This window comes from Ursus arctos, unplaced genomic scaffold (assembly GCF_023065955.2).
Source record: "Ursus arctos isolate Adak ecotype North America unplaced genomic scaffold, UrsArc2.0 scaffold_13, whole genome shotgun sequence".
Taxonomy (NCBI): domain Eukaryota; kingdom Metazoa; phylum Chordata; class Mammalia; order Carnivora; family Ursidae; genus Ursus; species Ursus arctos.
This window is the reverse complement of record NW_026622797.1, coordinates 7,464,616-7,487,519: the sequence shown is the minus strand read 5'-3', so window position 1 is coordinate 7,487,519 and position 22,904 is coordinate 7,464,616. Positions and strand designations below refer to the sequence as shown.

The 22,904-nt window shown below is 43.8% G+C and overlaps 1 protein-coding gene across 7 annotated transcripts in view; it reads left to right on the top strand.

Annotated features, from left to right (window-relative positions):
- Positions 1–22,904, top strand: part of MAP3K4 (mitogen-activated protein kinase kinase kinase 4) — a 110,180-nt gene that overhangs the window by 66,122 nt on the left and 21,154 nt on the right. For 4 of the 7 annotated variants that reach the window (XM_048225887.2, XM_026505172.4, XM_057310908.1 and 1 more), the window contains exons 4-15: positions 933–1,175; positions 3,481–3,627; positions 9,950–10,107; positions 13,254–13,370; positions 14,844–14,943; positions 15,043–15,126; positions 16,323–16,589; positions 18,162–18,311; positions 20,569–20,730; positions 21,222–21,355; positions 21,970–22,048; positions 22,776–22,842. In XM_048225887.2, the coding sequence (XP_048081844.1) occupies positions 933–1,175; positions 3,481–3,627; positions 9,950–10,107; positions 13,254–13,370; positions 14,844–14,943; positions 15,043–15,126; positions 16,323–16,589; positions 18,162–18,311; positions 20,569–20,730; positions 21,222–21,355; positions 21,970–22,048; positions 22,776–22,842 (1,708 nt within the window). Of the gene's footprint in view, positions 1–932; positions 1,176–3,480; positions 3,628–9,949; positions 10,108–13,253; positions 13,371–14,843; positions 14,944–15,042; positions 15,127–16,322; positions 16,590–18,161; positions 18,312–20,568; positions 20,731–21,221; positions 21,356–21,969; positions 22,049–22,775; positions 22,855–22,904 lie in introns of all 7 variants that reach the window. The other 3 variants (XM_048225886.2, XM_048225885.2, XM_057310906.1) reach the window with 1 other exon arrangement.

The window sequence follows — 22,904 nt, the reverse complement described above, 5'->3', positions numbered from 1 at the left end:
TTTAATTTGAAGAGAAGTTGAAGGGCTCCTGCATATCTCAGTTGGTTAAGTGTTTGACTCTTGGTTTTGGCTCAGGTCATGATGTCAGGTCCTGAGATCGAGCCTTGTGTCGGGCTCCTTTCTCTGCACAGAGTCTGCTTGGCCCTCTCCCTGCTCTCTCTGTCTCAATCTCTCTCTCTGGAATGAATAAATAAAATCTTAAAATAAATCGATGAGAAGTTGAGGTTTTCGAATTTTGTTGGCCTCTGTTTTCTCAATAAAAGGAGAAGGGAAGGTCTTTGGATATGATGTTGCCAGGGCTCTAAGGACAGTGGGAAAAGCTCCAAATCCCCAATTGTATGAGGGAAAAGCACAAGGCATCTGAAGAGGGTAACTGTAAGAAAGGGTGAGCAACACTGAGATTCCCGGGAACGGTGAATGACATGTTTGAGTGGGACCAGCTGGATCAATTTGATGAGTTGTTTTTTTATCAGCATCATTTGGTGTAGCTCAGGAGAGCAGCGGACAGGAGAATTGGTCTTTATGTTTACATTAATGGCTCCCTGGTATTGTAATCTTTTCTCAAATTTCAATAATTTCTGGTTTTCTCAGTCTGGAGATAGTTGTGGCTAATAATATATATAACCTTAAAGTGTTCTAATTATTTTAAGTATGATGATAAAATGTTTGATGCAAATGGTGAACTTGATTCTTTTTCTACTCTGCTTTCTTGATAAAAATATTATAATTTGGTGCCCTTGTTATAATTTTCTATAACTTTTAGAACTTCTTGGGTCTATGTTGAAAATGTTAAATTTTTCTAAAGATTGTTTTACCTGTAAAATTGTGATTTTGCAGATCGTCAGCAAACTATAGAGAATAATAGTTGATAACCACACCCTTAGGACATTCTTTTGTGTGCTCTTTTAACCTTTGTTGAATTTTCGTTATAGTTTTCTGAATTTCCAGACCCCATGTGGGGTTCCGATTACGTGCAGTTATCCAGGACTCCCCCTTCGTCGGAGCAGAAGTGCAGCACTGTGTCGTGGGACGAGCTGCAGTCCATGGACTTACCGTCCTTCGAGCCCGCCTTCCTGGTGCTCTGTCGTGTCCTCCTGAACGTGATCCATGAGTGTCTCAAGTTAAGACTGGAACAGAGACCTGCTGGCGAACCATCTCTCTTGAGTATTAAGCAGGTCTGTTTCAACGACTGTTTAAAAATATTTGGCAATTACTGGGCTATTCTATAGACTTGTCGTTTTTATTTTGGATTGAGGATTTTTTTTTTTTAAATTGTTGCAAATAGTGAAAAATGAGTATGTTAGTATTTTTAAGCTGCTCTTTTTAGGGTAATTTAAAATGTTCTTTGCATGTAGTCCTGAAAGATAAGATTGTGATCCAACCTTTTTACCATCACTTCCTCATTCCAAAAGGATATAAAAGTCTGGTGATGTAAACACATAATCTGTTAACACAGTCTTTCGAGGCTAGAAACTTAAAAATCACTCGTTAGAAGTAGTTTAAGTTCCTTTAATTTATTATTATTATTTTTTGTTCTATTTAAGCTACATGGAAACAGATAAATGTCTTTAGAGTATGCAGTGGGGAGATGTTTGGACTTTTTGCTTGTTTAGACAGTTGCATGGTGTAAACATTAATGACAGCTGCTGCTTTCTTGGTTTTCATTCATTTTGGATGGGATTCTCTAGGGAGTTTGATACTCCAGAGGTAACAGGAGTGGCTGGAAGCCGTTGTATCTGGCACAGTGAATGCTGGAGAATGTTCGTATGATATTTATGATATTACTACATCTACTATGCAAAATAAACATGTCAGATTTTGAAAAAAAAAAAAAAAAGAAAGAAAGAAAAAGGTATGTTTTTGTCAACTGTGCATGTCCGTCCCCTCGGGATGAAAGAGCTAGGAGCTCATTGGCACCTGGGGCAAGCACAGGCCATACAATAGGACAGAATAGGACTTGAATGTGTTGGTTTAGCTGCGGGGGCGGGGGGGGGGGGGTAGGTGACTCGTGGACATCATTGTCCTCGCTTCAGTTTCTGCCCAGCAACATCAGAGAGCCCTACTTCCTCACTCGCTCTGCTGCTCCCCACCTTGCTTCTGGTTATTGGCCTGTCACCCACTGTGGCCGTGCTTCTCACTTGTCCACCTGATTGCAGTGGTAATTTAGGAAGTTTGGGTAAAATACTGACTTCCCTTTGTCACAACATGAATACTTCAGGAATATAACCTGGTAAGACAAGGCAGAGTTTACTTTTTGCTGATGGAGCTTTTGTGAAGATGAAACAGTAATTTATGTTAAAACATTAAAAAAAATAAAAACAGTACTTAGTTGAATGTAGCATTACTAGAATAAAAATAAAACAAGTTTTGGCTAAAATCATTCGAAGATTCAGTTATAAGCACCTAAGTGACATCTTTAACAGAGAAATTTATATCTGAACATAACAGCTTTTAATAGATTTAACTCTAGCCATGGCTGTCTTATCGTGGGTAATTATTTTTAGAACATGTTAAAGGGGGAAATTATATTTATAAAAGCAATCCATATTTATTTTAGAATATTTGAAAAGCACAGAAAATGATACAGACAAAAATGACAATTATCCTATTATGCTGCCACTCAGAGATGACCACTGTAACTATTTTGGTATGTTTTTATCCATCTGTTTTTCCTATACATACAAGTAAAAGAAAAATCCGTATATGAGTTTTTACTCTTAACTATTTTTCAAAAATAAGATTTTAAATGGCTGCGGGAGTGGTCTGGTATATAGGTACATCACAATTTATTTAGTCCCCATCATTTTAAATAATACCATGGTAATATAGGATAACTATGATGACGAAAGAACTTCAAGGGCAGTCATCCAGTGTCAGCCCCCCCTCCTTTCCAGCATTACCTGCTGGGCCTGCCCAAGGCAGTGGCGCTTAGCTTTTTGTTTAGATTTGTTTTCCCTTGACTTCCGTCTCATTTCATCAGATTGCTCTTAGGTTTGATTTTGGTGATGATTAGAGGCTTTTGATGGTAAAGGCCACAAATCACAGTCGTTGCTATGCTAAACCATTACAAAGATTGTCATGCTCCGTGGCATGTAAGTATATTTGAACCTCTGTTATGTTTTTGGATAAAAATCATCAGTTTCGTTAGGAGATTTTTCTCTCCTATCCCTTGTCTTAGGTAATGCAAACTAGTAGAAAAATAGATCTTTTTCAGTGAGGTTTATTTTCTATATCGGTGTATTTGTAGGGGAATATAGTTTCACAAATCAGTGTTTGCCTGTATGATATTTTCTCTGTGTATTCATGCTATAATATTAACTACTTTTGTTTTCACTACTTGGTTCATCATCAAGACTGCTAAGATAGTTATAGAAACGAACTGATAAGGAATTAGAAAATGTTTGAGGCCTTTCAGAGGTTTTGAGGCTGAGGAGGGGATGTGGTGAGGGGTGTGGAGTGACAGAGCCTGTGTCCCCGCAGCTGGTGAGGGAGTGTAAAGAGGTGCTCAAGGGCGGCCTGCTGATGAAGCAGTACTACCAGTTCATGCTGCACGAGGTGCTGGACCACCTGGACAAGACTGACTGCAACATCGACGCCTTCGAGGAGGACCTGCACAAGATGCTCATGGTGAGACCTGGGGCGGGGGGGAATCCTCATGCTCACGTGCCTGTATGTGTGTGTCTGCACAAGATGCTCGTGGTGAGACCTGGGAGGGGGGGATTCTCGCGCTCGAGTGCCTGTATGTGTGTGTCTGCACAAGATGCTCGTGGTGAGACCTGAGGTTGGGGGGGGGGATTCTCACGCTCACGTGCCTGTGTCTATGTGTCTGCACAAGATGCTCGTGGTGAGACCTGGGAGGGGGGGATTCTCGTGCTCACGTGCCTGTGTGTGTGTCTGCACAAGATGCTCGTGGTGAGACCTGGGAGAGGGGATCCTCATGCTCACGTGCCTGTATGTGTGTGTCTGCACAAGATGCTCGTGGTGAGACCTGGGAGGGGGGGATTCTCGCGCTCGAGTGCCTGTATGTGTGTGTCTGCACAAGATGCTCGTGGTGAGACCTGGGAGGGGGTGATTCTCGTGCTCGAGTGCCTGTATGTCTGTGTCTGCACAAGATGCTCGTGGTGAGACCTGAGGTGGGGGGGGGCGATTCTCACGCTCACGTGCCTGTGTGTGTGTGTCTGCACAAGATGCTTGTGGTGAGACCTGGGAGGGGGGGATTCTCGTGCTCACGTGCCTGTGTGTGTGTCTGCACAAGATGCTCGTGGTGAGACCTGGGGTGGGGGGAGGCGATTCTCACGCTCGAGTGCCTGTATGTGTGTGTCTGCACAAGATGCTCGTGGTGAGACCTTGGGGGGGGGATTCTTGCGCTCGAGTGCCTGTATGTGTGTGTCTGCACAAGATGCTCGTGGTGAGACCCTGGGGGGGGGGTTCTCACGCTCGAGTGCCTGTATGTGTGTGTATGTGAGAGAGAGCAGAGTGCGAGCACGCGAGAGAGCAAGCACGGGATGGGGAGCGGTGGTCTTCAACTTGACTTTTGTATCTAGTATAGGATTAAATTTGTTTCACCTAAACCCACATCTTGACCAGTCCTCAGTGGTTTTTGCATTAGAATTTTTGACAAAGCTTACCCTAGTTCATTGTTTAACACAAGATTCTTCATCTTAGAGCAGAATGGCCCAGAAATGGAATCATAGTCCGGTCCTATTTTATCCAGCCGTCTAGCATCAGCCATTTCTGTAACGCCTGCCCGAGCTAGGGCTGGGAAGGCAGGAGTGGACAGTGAGAGGCTCCTCGCCTGCTGGGACCTGGGCACGGGGGATACTTGCACCCTAAGTGCTAGATGCCAGGGCGGAATTCTGCTGGGGTGCAGGGACGACTTGGAGACGGGTCCTCTCAGCTAGCCTGAGGACACCTGGGAGCTCTTATCCTGAGTCAGAAGTTAGCTGAGGAACCTCGTACATTCGAGGAATCGAGGAATCGTAAACACTGATTTGGCAGGAGCAGACTTGTTTTGATTTCTTTCCAGGAGGAGCTCCCCAGGCTTCTCACACCACAGGTGTTGTGCTTACTGGTGCTTTCTAACCTCTGTCGTTCTGCTCCTGTTATCTCTCCTGATAGACATATCCCTTTTCCTTATCCACCCATGTAAGACTTACTTGCAAGTTTTACTTTTCTCTAGAAAGCTTTATCTGACAACGTCAGCCTTTAATGTGCATTTACCTGTACGTCCTCTGCACTCTACGGTAGTTACGATGCGAGCTGTGCCGTTGCACACTCAGCGATCTGCTCTGCTCTCCACTTTCCCCAGCTAGCCCAAAAGCTTCATAAGACGGGGGGCTATGGCTTGAAGTGGTCTTGTCTTCCATAATGCCTGGCAGAGTATTAGTGTATAATGAACACAGGTTGGATTCATGAGAGTATATGCACAGATGATCCCGGCACGTGGCAGGTCAGTGAAACAATATAAAAATGACGATGTTTATGGGTATATTGTTTTCGGAATGTTTTGTGTGACATCGCACTGTATTCTGCCTCGGGATGGCTGCAGCACCTCCAGATACCACCCCCACTTTCTAGGCTAGAAGAAAGGGAAAAAGCAAAAGGGAAAAAGTTTCCTTGCCAGCTCAATCCAGAGCAGCAAAGCTCTCCTGGAAGCCACAGCCGACAGATTTCCCCTGTGCCATGTTGGCCAAACTGTTGCCTGCCTCTTGACTGTAATGGAGTCTGGGGATGCAAATATTTAGTTTTCCGGCCTCTATGGTTGAAGGATAGAAAGAAGAAGAATGTGGGTGCAAAGGGGACTTAGACCATCCAGCGTATCACAAGAAATAATTTTGAGTTTGAAACTATTTCCTAATTGTTTGGGGAGCATGCATAAAAGACCAGAGTGTGTAAAATGTGGCTACATTTTGAACTACTAAATATTTTTTAGGTCAGAAAAGTCTTTATCATTGAAAAGTCACGGAAAAATGCAAAAGCAAATTATTTTCTCTCTTTCTCTCAGTGGATGGTTAAAGCAGGAGTTTAAAAAGCCAAAAAGTGCTTGCTTTCCAAACTGTCTTTGGTGGTTTTACAAAGGTGTGCACAGCACGCTTTAGCATGCAGTCACTGGGGCAGGAAGGAAGAGAATCGGGCAGGCGAACTGTGCCCTCCAGGTCATTCAGCTACAGTGTCCGTGGTATACCTGTGGGTCGTCTGAAATGTAGGGGAAGTAAGTTACTCCTTAGAGCTACAAGTGCTAAGGATTCAGTCTCGGTTTTGCTACCAGTGATCCATGTGGGGCAAGATCTCCCTTAGTTTCATCTCCATAACTTCACAGATGAAGAGCTAGAAATTACCAGTGATTTTAAAATTGTGCCTCAGGGTATGCTCGATGGCTAATGGCAGGGGCATGTTTTGAAAACTGGGGAACCCAAGCAAAATCGGTGTTTCTGTTAGGAAGGAGGGAGAGAATGGCCTTTGAATGGTCAGTCACATTATATGTACCACAGCAGCCTTCCCTGGAACCTCACCAAAAATCAGCAAAAAGAATGGAGAGTAAAGAACAAAATTCCATGTTCAGTAAAGGAGGAAATTGACTACATTGCTCTCCTCTCTTTGCCTCCAGAAAACTGTTAACAGTTATTTGCCTTGAAATCTGGGCTAAAATGAGGATGGGCACAAGCTCTAACTGTCTCATAGCTCGGCCAGTGAGTCATTAGAGCTGTGATATCTGGGATGTGAACAGTCAGGAGAGAAGCAGGAGCAATCCCTGTGGAGGACCTGTCAGTGGCAGATCTGCAAGACAGGGGAACAGAAGTGGAGACACTTCGGCCATGTGAGCGTATCCTGGCAGCTGAGGAACACTGCCAATGCGAGCTTCCCAGGGTGAGGGGACGCAGCAGGCTGTGATGCAGAATTTCTGTGACTTGGGGGCTTTACTCTGTGTTACATCATCATCCTGACTCGGGAAGCCTAAGCATGTATGTGTGCGGGTCCAGGGACGTAACTTGGTGAGCATTTGCTTGAGGCAACAAACCACATTGAAGTTATCAGCTGTCTTAACTCATTTCTCTGGCCCTGGCCTTAGAAATAACCAAAGCGATAAACATGATAGAGATGTAGGAACATGTGATCGATTTAAGGAAACCACATAAAAAGAATTTAAGAGGAATGAAAATGTGAAACTGATGAACAAGATGTGGCAGTTATGGAAGATGCAGGAGGGAGGGCCGAGATACCTGGAGGGAGGGCTGAGACTCAGGAGGGAGGGCCGAGACACCCCAGAGGGAGGGCTGAGACACACACAGCTGGGGTTCCCGCTGAGGCCTGGCTCTTGCAGTGGAGTTCATAGTGAAGGTTGTGGGTCCAGGGAGAGTTTTTATTTTTATTTTTATTTTTATTTTTTATTTATTTATTTTTTTAAAAGATTTTATTTATTTATTTGACAGAGAGAGATAGCCAACGAGAGAGGGAACACAAGCAGGGGGAGTGGGAGAGGAAGAAGCAGGCTCTCAGCAGAGGAGCCTGATGCGGGGCTCGATCCCAGAACACCGGGATCACGCCCTGAGCTGAAGGCAGACGCTTAACAACTAAGCCACCCAGGCGCCCCCAGGGAGAGTTTTTAAATTGAAGTTCCTAGAGACCATTTGAAAGCCTTTGGGACTGATTTTGTTAAGGGAAAGAGATGAACAGAATTACATGTGTATCAGAGAAGAGCGAAATCGATGGTGCGAGGTTCCTCAGGTGCCATGAGGAGGTGGGTCTCCAAACACAAGTGTTGAGATCCAGAGGAAGCTTCGCTCTGCCATTGCTAGGAAGGGGAGGACAGCATGTCGCATGTGGGTGTGCATTTTTGGTATTGAGAAGATGAGGGGTTTTATATCTAATGCCTTTTTTTCTTCGTTTGGAGGGGTGAGATGTGTGAGGGTGGGCACTGGCTGTTTGACAAAAATGGCAGAGTTTCAGACTGTGCTCATAGGGGAGAGGGAGACTAGGTGAGTGGAGATACAAATATTACCAGAAACGTACACCATGTGGTTGGGATTACGATGCGTAGAGCAGCGGCCTCCTTGTCCCAGGACAGTCATGGCCCTCAGCTTCCCGGGTGTGGGTGTGAGGCATGGGCTGTCGGGCTCATCATGCTTTGGGGTTTGGCAAGCAGGTGAGCTGAAAAGGAAAGGAGAGGTGGCGGAGTGTGGGGTGGTGCCCGCAGTGGTGTGGGAAGGGTGGCTATGTGGGCTCTAAGCTGAGTAAGGGTAGAAAGGGGGCAGAGTGAGGGGTAGTGACCTGGAGAGAGAAGAGAAACCTGTGGGCTGGAGTTCAGGTAAGGCTTAAACAAGAGAACAGTCACAGTGGTGGTAGTTGAACAGAAAACTGGAAGGAGGAGAGGAGGTTTTAGAATCAGGCTATTTGGGATGATTTGAGGCCGAGAGTTGATTCTGTAATGACAAGATCTAGGGTGAAGCGCAGTGTGGTAGCTGAGCCAGGGTCGGAGAGAACATGATGTCAGATGTCGGAGTGTGACGAAGGTTGGCGGGCATTTGGAAAGCCGTAGGTGACAGGTTGCAGAAAGGGTTCCTTGGTGTATCTGATGATGTAAATCTTAACGGGGCAGGTATTTTGTTTTGCTTTTAAATGAGACCGTAAGAGCAGTGGTTTGAAAGGCGTGGTCATACAGGCGCCCCATGGCAGGGTGGGTGAGAGAAGGGCCGTCCTCAGGAGACAGCCAGATTGAAGGGAGGCCAGGGAGAGGGAGCAGCACGCAGAGAAGGCAGAGGAGGGTCCTGGTCTCATGTTTAAGAGATTTATTTCATTTGGTGAAGATGGTGGTAGACCCATGAATTGTAGGTTCCACCGTACACAGACACCGGTGTTCATGAGGGACCCTGGACTGCAGATTCCCACCACACAGCCTGGCTGGCGGAGGCCCAGAAGCATCCAAAGACCCAACAGAAGACAGTTTTCTTAAAATAAAGACCTGAAATTGCCGACTGAAAGTCAGCACTGGATTTCAGGAAGCATTCCTTCCAGTGAACCCTGAGGTGTCGCCTGGTGAGGTAACTGAGATCCAAGACTAAAGACAGAATCCAGAGAAAAAGCAAGGCAGCTCCAGGGGTGAGGGAGCAGGGGCAGCGGGAGACAAGGCCGGCGTCGGGGCTCTTTGTTCGAACAGCACACAGCGTTTGAAGCTGGTAATGCCTTCAGCGTCCTGGGGCAGAGAATGTGTAACTCAGGTATTTTATACTCAATTGAGTTGTCCTTTCGGTAAAAAAATCCATAGGCAGTGGGGATTTGTGATCTAGCAGTTGTGACCCTGTCTGGAGAAAGGCTGATGGACAGTGAAACCCTAGTAAGCAGCAGATACATCGAAATAAGGACTTAGGAATGGGAAGGCTGTTCTCGTAGGCCTTGCGGTGGACATAAACCCCATTTTGGGACAACTGGGTATTTTGATTAGAAATCATAATTTACATGTCATAAATCTTGAAAAAAACCTGTGTCGTAGAAATCCGGGTGTCAGGACGGGATGGTGAGGGAAAGTGTGTTCATTCCCTCTCAACACGGAAGATACTGTCTAAAGTTGAAATAAGCAGTTAAACAAGTAACGATCCCAACCTCTTAAAGGAGTAGTGTTCGCAATATATTAATAATGAACATTTCTGGGTGCTCTTAGTTTGATTCTTTTTCTGCTTCTGTACACATTGTGAACATTTTATTTTGTTGGTAATTGAAATAGATTGTAAATAATGTGTTAAGTTGCCGGGGAGTTGAGTTGTGCAGGGTTAAGAGACATCCCCATGTAGACAGCAGTCCTGTGACGACGAATCTTGCTTCTCTCCACGCTGCGTGCTCAGCGTCCCCCTCAACTGGCCCTTCTGAGTCGTAGTTTCCAGGTTAACAGAGCTGAAAGCTGGCAGCTGCTGAGTTCCGTTCTCAGATATCTCCCTTTATGTTGTTGTATTTCAAGGTGTATTTTGATTACATGAGAAGCTGGATTCAGATGCTGCAGCAGTTACCTCAAGCCTCCCATAGTCTAAAAAACCTGTTAGAAGAAGAATGGAATTTCACCAAAGAAATAACTCATTACATCCGAGGAGGAGAAGCACAGGCTGGAAAACTTTTCTGGTAGGAACCCTTATTCTCCTGAGAGCGCCTGCCAGCCCGTTTGCCTGTTCAGTTATGTGAGCGTGACAACCAGTCCTGTGTGTGTGTGTGTGCCAGGTTTTGGGGTCCTCCGAGCGGGGGTGCTCAGCCGGGGGCAGGTTGCCCCGTGGGGACATTTGGCAAGGTCTGGAAACAGTTTTGACTGTGATGACTGGGAGGTCCGACTGATTAGAGGCCAGGGACCCGGCTAAACATCATACAGTGCACAGGACAGCCCCCAAACCAAACATGGGCCACCCAAAATGTCAGTTTTGAAGTTGAGAAACCCTGCCTTAGTGTAAAGCCTCTTAGGCCTCCGACGAGTAGAACAGGCCTGTAGACCTGTGTGCATCCGTCTCAGTGGGGACGTGTGGAACCCAAGGTGTGCGTCTCCCCGAGACTGCTTCAGGGTTTCTGCTAACACAGAATCTCTTCATGAGGCACGGGTTAGAAATGTAAACAGAGAAAAGCCCTGAGGGAGGAGAGTGTGGTCACTGGTGTGTGTTTGGAAATGGACATCTCTTGTCCAGGAGCTGAATGCTGGTGGCGGGGGCCCCTCCCCGCCGCCTGACGCCTCGGCTGTAGACTCGGTCGCCGATCGCCGGTGGCTGCTGCGTCCTCTCACACCAGCCTGGGGTCGTTTCCCCTCCCTGGTGTGTGTTCTCCGGGGCCTCGGCTCGCCGGCTCTTCCAGCTGCAGAGGCGCATTGTCGTCGTCTCTGTCTCCTCTGTCCCCTGCTCTAGACCTAGGCTCCCCCTTCTGCCCCAGCCACCTGTCCTCTTCACGTCCTCGTCACATGCTCTCCTTCTGTATTTTCAGTTAGCTGTGAGCTCACTCTTCCCCAGAGCTCTCCAGCTCTTCAGGCCCTGACTCCCCGTGCGTCTGCCTTTCCTGTTCAGCTCACTTCCCGAAGTCAGCCTTCTGATGAAGTGCCTTCCCGGCGCATTTCAGCATCTCGCCTTCTCAGTCTCCTGTCGTCCGGCTCTGCCATTTCTTCTGTTTGCAGTTTCTGTCTCCAGGCTGGCCTGCCTGCGGAGAGATGGTTTTAAAGATCACTGTTTATTTGCACTACAAATTCATGTGATTTCACGGCGTCCCCCGTTTCGTCAGTCTCCTTGTTTCTGTCTGCTGCTCGTCCTTCAGGTCTGGGCAGTGGGGGCTCTGGCCTTGGCCTGCACCAGCCTTGCTCTGAGCAGCTCCCGAGCTTTCCAGGCCCCGCTGAGGGACTGGCCCCTGGTGTGGCCCTCGCTCGGCCGAGCCCGTGGTGTCAGCACAGCACTCGTCTCCTTCACGTGCTGTTTGTCCCAGGCTCCGTCAGTCTCCCAGTGATTCCTAACTGCTTTCTTTGTCTCACATGCTACCTCTGATCCTTCAGGAAAGATCCAGAATCTGACCCCTGCACACTATTCCCTGTTGCAGCTCTTCCCAGGCTGTTACTTCTCACATGACTGCAGATGCTCTCCAGGAGTCTCTCTGCTCAGCTCTTTGTCCCTTTGGTCTGTTCTCAACACCACAGCCAGTGATCTCGTTCAGATGCACATCAGACTATTTTCTCCTCTGTTCCAAATACTCCATGGCTTCCCTGCTTCCTCAATGAAAGTGAGGGTGCCTGAATGTGGCCCTTCAGGCTTGCAGTCTGACTTGTCACTAAACCTCTGTCTTCTTCCCCTGCTAGGCTCTCCTGGGCTTACTGCACAGCCGCAGGGGCTTCTTGTGTTCCCATGCTGGGCACGCTCCTGCCTCAGGTCCTTCGCACTTGGTGGTCTCTCTGCTTGGACGGCTCTTCCCCCAATTACTTTCATGACCCATTTTGCACTCCCTTTAGATCTTTGTCTAAATGTCATCTTCCCCATATTTAACATGGAAATTTCTACTTATGAGTACTTCTGAGTTCCCTTTCCTGTTTTGTCTCTCTCCATAGCACTTAAGAATATCTGAACTATATCTTTTCTTCCTTTTTTATTTTATTTCTTGTTTTTTCCTCTATTCACTGGAAGGATTTTTATCTGTTCTGCTCCATGCTGCTTAGTACATAACCGATACTCAGTGTTTGTGGATTAAACCCTTCGTGGATGTCCTTGTATACTATTGTTCTTGAAAATGGGTTTGTAATCAGGCCACTTTCCACTCAGTTACTTTTAAAGCCTGGCCTCTTTGCCCACCAAATGAAAGTTGGATAGTTAGCATGACACGCGAGCCTTCTGCTGCATGGCCCCAGTGTACTTTCTCAGTCTTATTCCACCACCTTTCTGCTCCTTTCACATTGTGCAATTTCTTTTCACAACCAGGCCTCTTGCTTAACACATTTTCATGCCTTTTGATCACATTCATTGTTCTTCCTGGACTTCCCCTCCTCCATTCCCTTCCTGACAGAGCCCCTCTTCCCACTGCTGCTGTCAGGGTACCGTTCTGCGTTGCCTGCAGGCCCGTGCAGCCAGGCCTTCAAGTGGGTTTGGTCTCCCTCCCCTGACGAGTCCTCTGCCGCTGTTTGCGTGCTTACCTGCTCTCTTTTATTAGATAGAAGCTCCTTTCCTTGAGTGAAGAAGTCAGTAAGCTGCTGGTGAATCTTTACTATACTCCTTTGAATTTGTTTTATACACTTGGGTTTACATTTTAACCCTAGTATTTAGCTTGCGTACTCAGAGAGAAGAATCAGCCGTATGGAACATTTCATGTTGATGGACTATGAAAAGGTACTTGTGAGGGAAATTTGTACAAACAGTTGCATTTAAGAAATTCAGTTTGTTTTCTTATGCTATCGTTTAGTTTATTAGGCTTTTAAAAACATCTTGTCTTAGATATATATTTGAGGCCATTTTATACCATTTTGGACTTTTAAGATGAAAATTACACTTACATAATAATTACATAGTTGCTCTGAATATAGTTTAAGATTTTAAGGCTTATGATAAAACCGAGGAAATAGAACAAAGATAGATACTTGCTCATAATGGAAGAGTTCCTCTTTTTCACATTCATCATGATTTTATAGTAAAAGCAGATTCTCACTGTTGTTGATTTTCAAACTATTAAAACAGTAGCTGACCCTTTCGGTGTCTTATTTAAGAATTAGAATGAGCGAGGACAATTTTTCTTCCCTGGTTTATTTTCGTGTTCTTGTTCCCTAGTGACATCGCGGGGATGCTGCTGAAGTCGACAGGAAGTTTTTTAGAGTTTGGCTTGCAGGAGAGCTGTGCGGAGTTCTGGACCAGCGCTGACGACAGCAACGCCTCAGATGAAATCAGGTGCGGCCCCGCTCCTTTCCTTCCCATTCCTTACTTCACAGAGTTCTGATTGTGGCAATGAGTCTAGAATGGGCCGTGTTCAAACCCAACCATGTTGGACCTTAGGCATTTCCATAGTAGACCGAAAGACTTCTGTTTATTACTCTTATCTTTTCGTGTGCTTGCTTAGGATTTTCTGTGAAATCTTCTTTGCAGGTGAACTTAGAATTTAGTTAGCCTAATGAAAATAGTGTCTTTAGAGGAGAGGAGAGAGAGTGTAAGTTGACTAAAAATGAGTAGAGAGAATTCATCCCTGTGTCCTAGAATGGTTCTAATTAAATAATTCTGTTTCTCCCCATGCCCTCACCTCCATAGCAGTCCATTAATACATTTAATTGATACTTGGCACGTTGTTATTGTTTTTATGCATGGCTTATTCCTTCTGTTGAACTTTAAGCTTGAGTACGTGAAACCATGGCTTATGCATCTGTTGTATTTCCTCCACGTCCGTGAGATAGTATTCAGGTTGGACCAGGTTAAATTGCTGTTTTTGTGTCAATATCAGCCATACAGCTATTTTGTGGCCAATTATAAGCGATAGCGTATGATTCAACCTTTGGAAATGCTCAGGGGGAGCTGACTTCTCTAGACCTGAAATGTTTTCTCTCACCGTCCAAAATTTGATGAGAAACACATTTTGGGTTTCAGGACACCAGAGATGTCATCATGCCAGGGTTAAAACAACAAGTATCCACACAGATTCTTACCTGGGACAGTGCTGAATGGCCGAGAATCAGAATGAGTCAGTTTGTAGAAGGCCTTGTAGTTTTGAGAGCCAATGTGGTGGATTCCAAGTAAGCAGGGAAAATTGGAGATCTAAGCTCGCGTAAACTAGAGAACGGCTCTGATGATGCTCTGATTGTTTACTTGCGATGGATCTAGGACGTGGGCTCGTGTGCAGTGGTTCGTCCTGGCTCCAGAGAGCCGAGGTGCGATCCCACACGTCTCTTCTCCAGTCGCAGCTCAGTGCTGTCACACTGGTGGCCTACAGGCAGCGACGATGGGAGTATCTACACCACAAGAATCTCCAGACACCATATAAGACAGTTCTTTGAGGGGAGCCGGTTAGACATTCACCAGCCCGCCACTGCATGTATATATTCGTTTTTAGTAAGATTCTGAGCTGGGAGTTGGTGTAAGAACTTTATCTCAAACTCAAGAAACTATTATAAGGGCATCTTTAGAAAATAAAGCTTACTGTTATTTGAAGGTTATAGTATGTGCCTTACTTATTTGAAGAATACAAGTACTTTCTAGAAAACCACAAGAGAGCAAGCTTCTGAATATTTCAAGTACATTCTCAATAATTGCTTGCTCCTATTTATCCAATTTTCAGTCTTTATTAATGTGATTTGGAATTTGCTTCATCTTTATTGCTATCTATTTCTTGATGTACTCTAATGTACTCTAACTGGATTTCAATCAACTTGGCAGGAGATCTGTTATAGAGATTAGTCGAGCACTGAAGGAGCTCTTTCATGAAGCTAGAGAAAGAGCCTCTAAGGCACTTGGATTTGCTAAAATGTTGAGAAAGGTGAGTTAACAATCCTGATTGATTTTTAAAAATGTTTCTTTTACCATATTTTATTTAAAAGCTAACCCTAAAGAAGTTTCTTTGTAACTATGATCCTAGGACCTGGAAATAGCAGCAGAGTTCATACTTTCAGCCCCAGTTAGAGACCTTCTGGATGTTCTGAAATCAAAACGATATGTTAAGGTAAATATTAAAGATGGTATAATTGGAATATTTTGCCTTTCCTTTTTTTTCTAAAACAGGAAAACTTTCTCTTCATGGTCCAACTGGTAAATATTTTAGGCTTTGCTGGCTATATATTGATGCCAGTAATAAGACTTCCTCATAATTTCTCAGAAAAACAAAGTTTTTCATACTTATTAACTTGCTTTTAGAATGCAAATAAAGTAACCAAATATTTACTCATACAATTCATTAAAATTAGTTACACATATATTTAAGGTAATGTATCTAAAATAGTAATGTAAAATAATAAAATAATAATTGATTTTTTAAAAGATTTTATCCATTTATTTGAGAGAGGGGGAGGAGAGCGTGCACGTGTGCGTGCACACACCTGGTAGGGGGAGGGGCAGAGGGAGAGGGAGAAGCAGGCTCTCTGCTGAGCAGGGAGCCTGATGCAGGGCTCTATCCCAGGACCCTGGGATCATGACCTGAGCTGAAGGCCCATGCTTTACTGACTGAGCCACCTCGGCACCCCCAATGGTTGATTTTTAAGTAGTTGTTTTGTTTTTACTGTCACATTTTCTGAAACAGTTCAGACTTTTTACAGGAACTTTGGCCTTCAGTGCCCGACTTACCACTAGCTCCCCTTTTTGAGTCCTCATCTTTACTACCATTTAAGGTGTTTGATACTTAGTACTTACAGATTCGGTGTATGATATTGTTACTGGAAATTGTATCCCAGGCCCACGGTGTTATCCCTCCTACAGTTATTTGTGATTTGCACAACAGTATCACGTATGTGTTCCTTATTAAAATGATCTTTAAAGGCTTGTCATGGTGCCCCCACCAAGAACGATTAATGAATCCGTATTAATATTTTTTTGCCTTTTTACTTTCTGTTAAGCATCACAAAGTAGCATCAATTAAGGTCATTTCAGGCTGGCGTTCCTCCCCTGAAGGTATTTTCTTGCTTCTTGAAAATAAAGCAGTTAGAGGATGCCCAGTGAGTGGAGAAGCCTTCCCAGGCCTCCAGCACAGCACTCCTGTGCTCCCCCGCTCCTCCTCCAGTCACATGGGACTGGGCTCCTTGCAATGCCCTCAGCGCGGGCCTTCCCCACACCTGCTTATCTTTTTCTAGTTTTGTGTATTTTAAATAACATTTTTATAACATGTGACATTCCCTTATCTAAGATTTTGGATCATTTCTTCTACAGGTACAGATTCCTGGCTTAGAAAACTTGCAGATGTTTGTTCTAGACACTTTTGCTGCAGAGAAGAACATTATTTTGCAGTTACTCAATGCAGCCGCAGGAAAGGATTGCTCGAAAGAGTCGGATGATGAACTGCTTGATGCCTATCTCCTGCTAACCAAGCATAGTGATCGCGCTCGGGATTCAGAAGATAGCTGGGCCACGTGGGAAGCACAGCCTGTCAAAATTGTGCCTCAGGTCGAGACTGTTGATACCCTGAGAAGCATGCAGGTGTGTCACTCCCAGTTCCCATATCCACTACTCCCCACCCTACATTGAGGCAGTATTATTTACCTAAAATATTTTTAGGAAGAATAAATTATTAGCAATTCCTGAGTGATTGGTTTAGCTGTCATAGTCATCTCAAGTGTTGACTTCCCAAAAATAAGGCTCGATGTTTTAAAAATTTTGTATCACAACTTGTGCTAAGATATTCCTCCAGAATCTGTAAGTATGTTAGATTCTACTGGAATATTTGAAATATTTATATCTTTACTTAGTTCAGCCATGATCTGTGTGCTCATGATCCAGAAATTCTACTTGTTCAAGTACTCTGGTTTACTTGCTGTTAGTTAATATTTTTGTAGTAAAGGCTATTACCTACCTGCCCAACAGGGATCCCATGATGATTTGTATAACTCATTAATTAAAACCCGTAAGAAGCCTTCTCATGTTCTCTTTGTTGACCTCGGGACAGTGGTGTGCGTGCTCACGTGCGTCTCAGACTCATTCTGGCTGGCGTTGAACACACTGGCTTACTGTCCTCTCGATTCCACATGATCTGCTCTTCCGCTCATGTTCCCTGTCTCAGCGGATGGTGCTCTGGCCATTCAGTTGTTGAAACCAGAATGTGACCGTTAATCTAAACTCATCCTCTTACCCTTCCAGTTCATCCCCAGCCCTAACACATCGGAGCATTTCCGGTCTATGACACTTTGTCTGCAGTCCAGAGCGCCTGCCATGGTCAGACTGTCATCCCGCTCCTGGCCTAGTGCAGTGTCTCACTTTTCGTTTCCCTGCTTCCAGCCTCACCTTCCCTCATCCAAGTCTGTGTGTGTGTTTGTTTGGGTACTATGAGAACAATCATTATAATATGTAACTCTGGTCACATCACACACACTTCTATGCAAAATACTGCAGTGACTGTCACTTAAAAGAAAAAGATAATAGGGGCGCCTGGGTGGCACAGCGGTTAAGCGTCTGCCTTCGGCTCAGGGCGTGATCCCAGTGTTATGGGATCGAGCCCCACATCAGGCTCCTCCACTGTGAGCCTGCTTCTTCCTCTCCCACTCCCCCTGCTTGTGTTCCCTCTCTCGCTGGCCGTCTCTATCTCTGTCGAATAAATAAATAAAAAATCTTTAAAAAAAAAAAAAAAAAAGAAAAAGATAATAAAGTCTTGATTTTGTCTATTTCATGGAAGGGCACTCATCCCTCTCTTAATCCTGTATTTTCCAGCTTCACAGGCTGTTCCGGCACACATGCACGCACGCACACACACACACACGCACACACACTGCTGCAGGAGTCTGAGTTACTTGCAGTGGGATGTTTCAGAGACCCCCTGCCTGCACAGTTCCATGGGGTCTTTCAGCGTTGTGTGAGAGACCTTAGACAGCAGTGCCCACTGCAGAGCATTGCTCCCAAGGCAGGGAGTAGCTCTGCTTAAAAACTACTTTCTGATCTAGGGGTTACTGGCCTGGTAGTCCTGACAAGGTTGGCATTGTTTTTGGACTAGGGATTGACCTAGAATGGGAAATGGTAAGTAGGTCTGTTTTTAAGCCCTGTGCTTTATTCTGTCCCCAGGTGGATAATCTTTTACTTGTGGTCATGCAGTCTGCCCATCTCACCAGCCAGAGAAAAGCTTTCCAGCAGTCCATCGAGGGACTCATGACTCTGCGCCAGGAGCAGACGTCCAGTCAGCCGGTCATTGCCAGAGCTTTGCAGCAGCTGAAGGTATGTCACCGCCTCCTCCACCCTAGCTCCTTAGTTTGTGTGTGGAGGCGATGCTGTGGAGGCATCCTCTTGTGACAGTGTTATTCCACCCGAGGGACCTGAAGTCTTTTTTTTTTTTTTTTTTTTAAGATTTTATTTATTTATTGGACAGAGAGAAACACACACTGAAAGAGGGAACACCATCAGGGGAAGTGGGAGAGGGAGAAGCAGGTTTCCTGCTGAGCCGGGAGCCCGATGCGGGGCTTGATCCCAGGACCCTGGGATCATGACCTGAGCTGAAGGCAGACGTTTAACGACTGAGCCACCCAGGCGCCCCGAGGGACCTGAAGTCTTAACGTGGTCCTTACCGTTCTCCCTCTTCCCGGTACACATTGTCCCATGTCTTCACTAAAACCTCCCAGATCTTTCTTGGAACCATAGAATGTTGGAATTGGAAGGGATAGAAATTTGACCAGTTATGTGACTTCTGAATGGCCACATGGTTGGTTAGTAGCCAAATTGATACTGGAATTAGGTCTCTTCACTCCTAGTCTGGGTTTCTTTCTTCTTTAGCAGTTACGAGTATGTGCTAGAGGTTCTCCAAATCAGTAACGTGTAACCTAAAAAAAGATCTGTTTCTTCTTTTATATAACTGATAATTCATCCAAATTAAATGTAGTAGAGAAAGCTAGTCGTAGACAGGCACTAGGCCTTCAGAGTTCAGGGCAAGCCGGATCCTCACCTTCTTTTCCCATTATTTCCTGTTTTCACCACCTCTAACTTGTCTTCCGTTCATCGGTCTCAGTCTGATCCACACTTTTCCACAGGCCATCAGTTATGCCATCAGTTATGCATTTTTTGTCACATTTAAGGCTTGACTTCTTGAAGAAGAAGCACGTCTTGAAACTCTAAGTAGTTTGATAAACATTTGTTCCTTCTGTCAGTCTGACTTATCTCATTCACTTAGAAACACGTTCTCTCATCGATTGCCATCCTACTCGAATGCCAGTGCAAGGAACTTTTGTCTTTTCTTTTAGTTTGAGTCAATGAACTCTGGAGAGTGCAAAATTATATAAGATATTGATTATTCTTGAGCACAAGGAATTTGTGGTGAATACTGAGGGGGGAGATATTAGATCTTTCTGGTCACATCTGGGAGTTGCATCTTGGTGTGTACATGGAAAGTCATGGGAGATAAGGCTGGTAAAATCAGGTGGGCAAAAATCAGGCTATTGAGATATTTTGGATTTAATTTTTTCTAAGCTTCAGAGAGTAGTTGAATATTTAGGAAGAATATTTTGGAAAAGTCTGTAAGGGGATTGCCCAGTGGAGACCATGTGTACATACGTGTGTGTTTAAGGGTGAGTGGAAGAGGGTCCAATTTGGAGTGATTGTACTGCTGCTTAGGGAGACAACAGAGCGTGAACTAGGACAGGGTTTTCCAACCTCTGCAATATTGACATTTGGGGTCAATAATTCTTTGTTTTGGGGAGTTGTTTTGTAGGACGTTTAGCAGCATCTCTGATCTCTACACACTAGCTGTCAAATGATTTCACACCCCATCTCCCCAAGTTTTTTTTTTTTTTTTTTTAAAGATTTTATTTATTTATTTTCCAGAAAGAGGGACCGCAAGAGAGGGAACATAAGCAGGGGAAGTAGGAGAGGGAATCAGGCTTCCTGCCGAGCAGGGAGCCCGATGCGGGGCTTGATCCCAGGACCCTGGGATCATGACCTGAGCCGAAGGCAGACACTTAACTGACTAAGCCACCCAGCCGCTCCCCATCTCCCCAAGTTTTGACAACCGAAATAGGCATTGCCAATGTCCCCTTGGGTAAAATCGACCCCAAATGAGACCCCAACTGAGAACCCCTGAGCTAGGGAGTGGCAGGGAGATAGGAAGGACAATACAGTCTTCCTGTTGGATTGAAATCATACTTCAGCAACTGCCCAGGGGGAAAAAGCAGCTGGTGGTTGAGATGTAAAATAATTGGAGTTGAGAGCATCTATTCAGAGACCACATAGTAATTAGGCATTATCATTGTAAGTGGATTTTTTTGTCTTCTTGTATTTCATAAGATGTTAAAGAATACCTAATACAAATAAAAACAAAAATAATAAATAAACAATACATTTCCTTTATTTTTGAATAACCAAAATAAATATGGCCCAAATATATTGCACTGGTTAATGTCTGTGATGATGAAAGAAATCTTCCTTTAAGATACAGCTAAGTATTAGGTGATCTGCTTTGCATTAATTATGGTTTGGGACTCTTCAGAATGATGCCCTAGAGCTTTGCAACAGAATAGGCGATGCCATTGACCGAGTGGACCACATGTTCACCTCAGAATTTGATGCCGAAGTTGATGAATCGGAGTCTGTCACGTTGCAGCAGTACTACCGAGAAGCCATGATTCAGGGCTACAACTTTGGGTTCGAGGTAGGTACAAAAGAAGAGGAAAAACACAGTGTAACTTCGCAGTTGCTCTGTAACTTACTTACCAAAAGTATGAGGACTCTTGTACAGCAAATCAGATTACTGATTGTCATCAAGCTTCGTCAAGAATGTCGTCTTACCCATTACTGAGTATCAGAAATGTTGGTTTCCTTTTAAATTGTCAGATAGTTGCCCAGTTTTTATTTTGTGCTACCAGCTTTCTACTTATATTTTAAAACCTTCAAGAGATGTTTAATGTTCTGAAAGTACATTCGTAATTTAAACTTATGAGTAAAACATTGGTGAAACTGCATTTTGAGACATTATATTATCTATAATTCTTCATACTCTTGAAAATATGTAAATTTTAATTGGGTTTTATTTTTTGTTTTTAGAAAAATGGCATTTGAAACAGATGTGGCATTGTAGTGTTTAGATATTTATATAATCATTACTTTCTTCTTAATTTTGATATACACAAAATCTTCTTACAGTATCATAAAGAAGTTGTTCGTTTGATGTCTGGAGAGTTTAGACAGAAGATAGGAGACAAATATATAAGCTTTGCCCGGAAATGGATGAACTATGTCCTAACTAAATGTGAGAGTGGTCGAGGTACAAGACCCAGGTAATGACCAAGTAGATGTTTCCTAGAACTGCAAGTAACTCAGTATTCCTGCTGCAGAGAGAGAGAGTGTGAATGCTGTAGCCTGGGAAGCCGGGAAATGCGGGAATAAGAGAGGGAAGTGGGAATGGTAATATTTCACGTATATTTTATGTGAGATTTCTGAGCAGATGACACAAAAAGGAGCGTTTTGAACTCTTTGATAGGATTTTGCTTTGTTTTGTTTTTAAATGAAACTATTAATACAGAAAACCCCGTAATTTTTGGAAAATTAAAAAAAAATTGTTCTGTAATGAGTTAACTTTAAGGGAGTTCACATTCTGTCTGGACAGGTCTTCCTGATTGCTGTTTTTCTTCCCTTTCTCATGAAATTTAACCCTTTTATGAATGTAAATGGAAACAAATCGGTAACCAGTTCCTTTATTAAGAAGCTGTTTGTCCTTTTTTCTCAAAACATTCTATAAAATTACTCAACCCTAGGCATTTACATAAAGACAAAAAGTGTGTTTTTTCTTAGGTGTTAATTTTCCAGTCAGATTACTCTTCAGTGTGGTATAGATTAAAACTGCTACAGCGTTTTTTTGGTTTTGTGATTATTGAACTTTCTCATCTAACAGGTGGGCAACCCAAGGTTTTGACTTTCTACAAGCCATTGAACCTGCCTTTATTTCAGCTTTGCCAGAAGATGACTTCTTGGTATGGAATATTCTAGAGGGTTTTTTTTTTTATTAAAGAAATAAGTTGATCACTGTTCCTGATTGTGTATTTTTTATAGTTCTTAAATATTTTTTCATAATTATTATAGCACTGAAAATTAAGGCATTCGTAACAACGAATAGTAAGATATTCCATGTTCTTTTCTTTTTATAACAATATTGTTCAATTGACTAAGTCAGTGGATAGCTGTGAAGCCTGGCATTTGTAAAATATTTGTCAGTTTCAGATTTTATAAAGTGCTGATTTATTAGTTGCTGCTTTTTAGCAATTTAATGAAGAACAAGGATTAGCCATTTCACTTCAGTATGCGTCATTTGAGAGCATGCCAGATGTTAAATATTATCGCTGTTTTTCCAGTACTTTCCATCAGCTCAAAAAGATGATGTTCAACATGTGAATTTAATCATATTAGCCTCTGAATAGTAGAGATGATTATAGGAGAAGTCCCTTGCTTGTGCACATCATTGCCTTGTGGGGAATTGAATGCTAATTTGCTTTTATTTATAAAAACAAGTGGTATATAGTACTATTATTTTAAATCATGTGCAGTTCATGTTTATACCTATTTTCTTTTAAATGAACTTTGAAAATATTTACTAAGGATAGCATAGCATGTTTCTTTTAAATATACTGAAAGCTTAATTTGTGCTACTTACCTGATTGAGAGAATGTACATTCTTTCCCTTGTCCTTTCCCATTTTCCTAGAGTCTTCAAGCCTTGATGAATGAGTGCATTGGCCACGTGATAGGAAAGCCACACAGTCCTGTTACAGGTTTGTACCTTGGTAAGACGGCAGTTAGAACATTTCCCCTGGCACCTCCCAGTTTGGGCAAG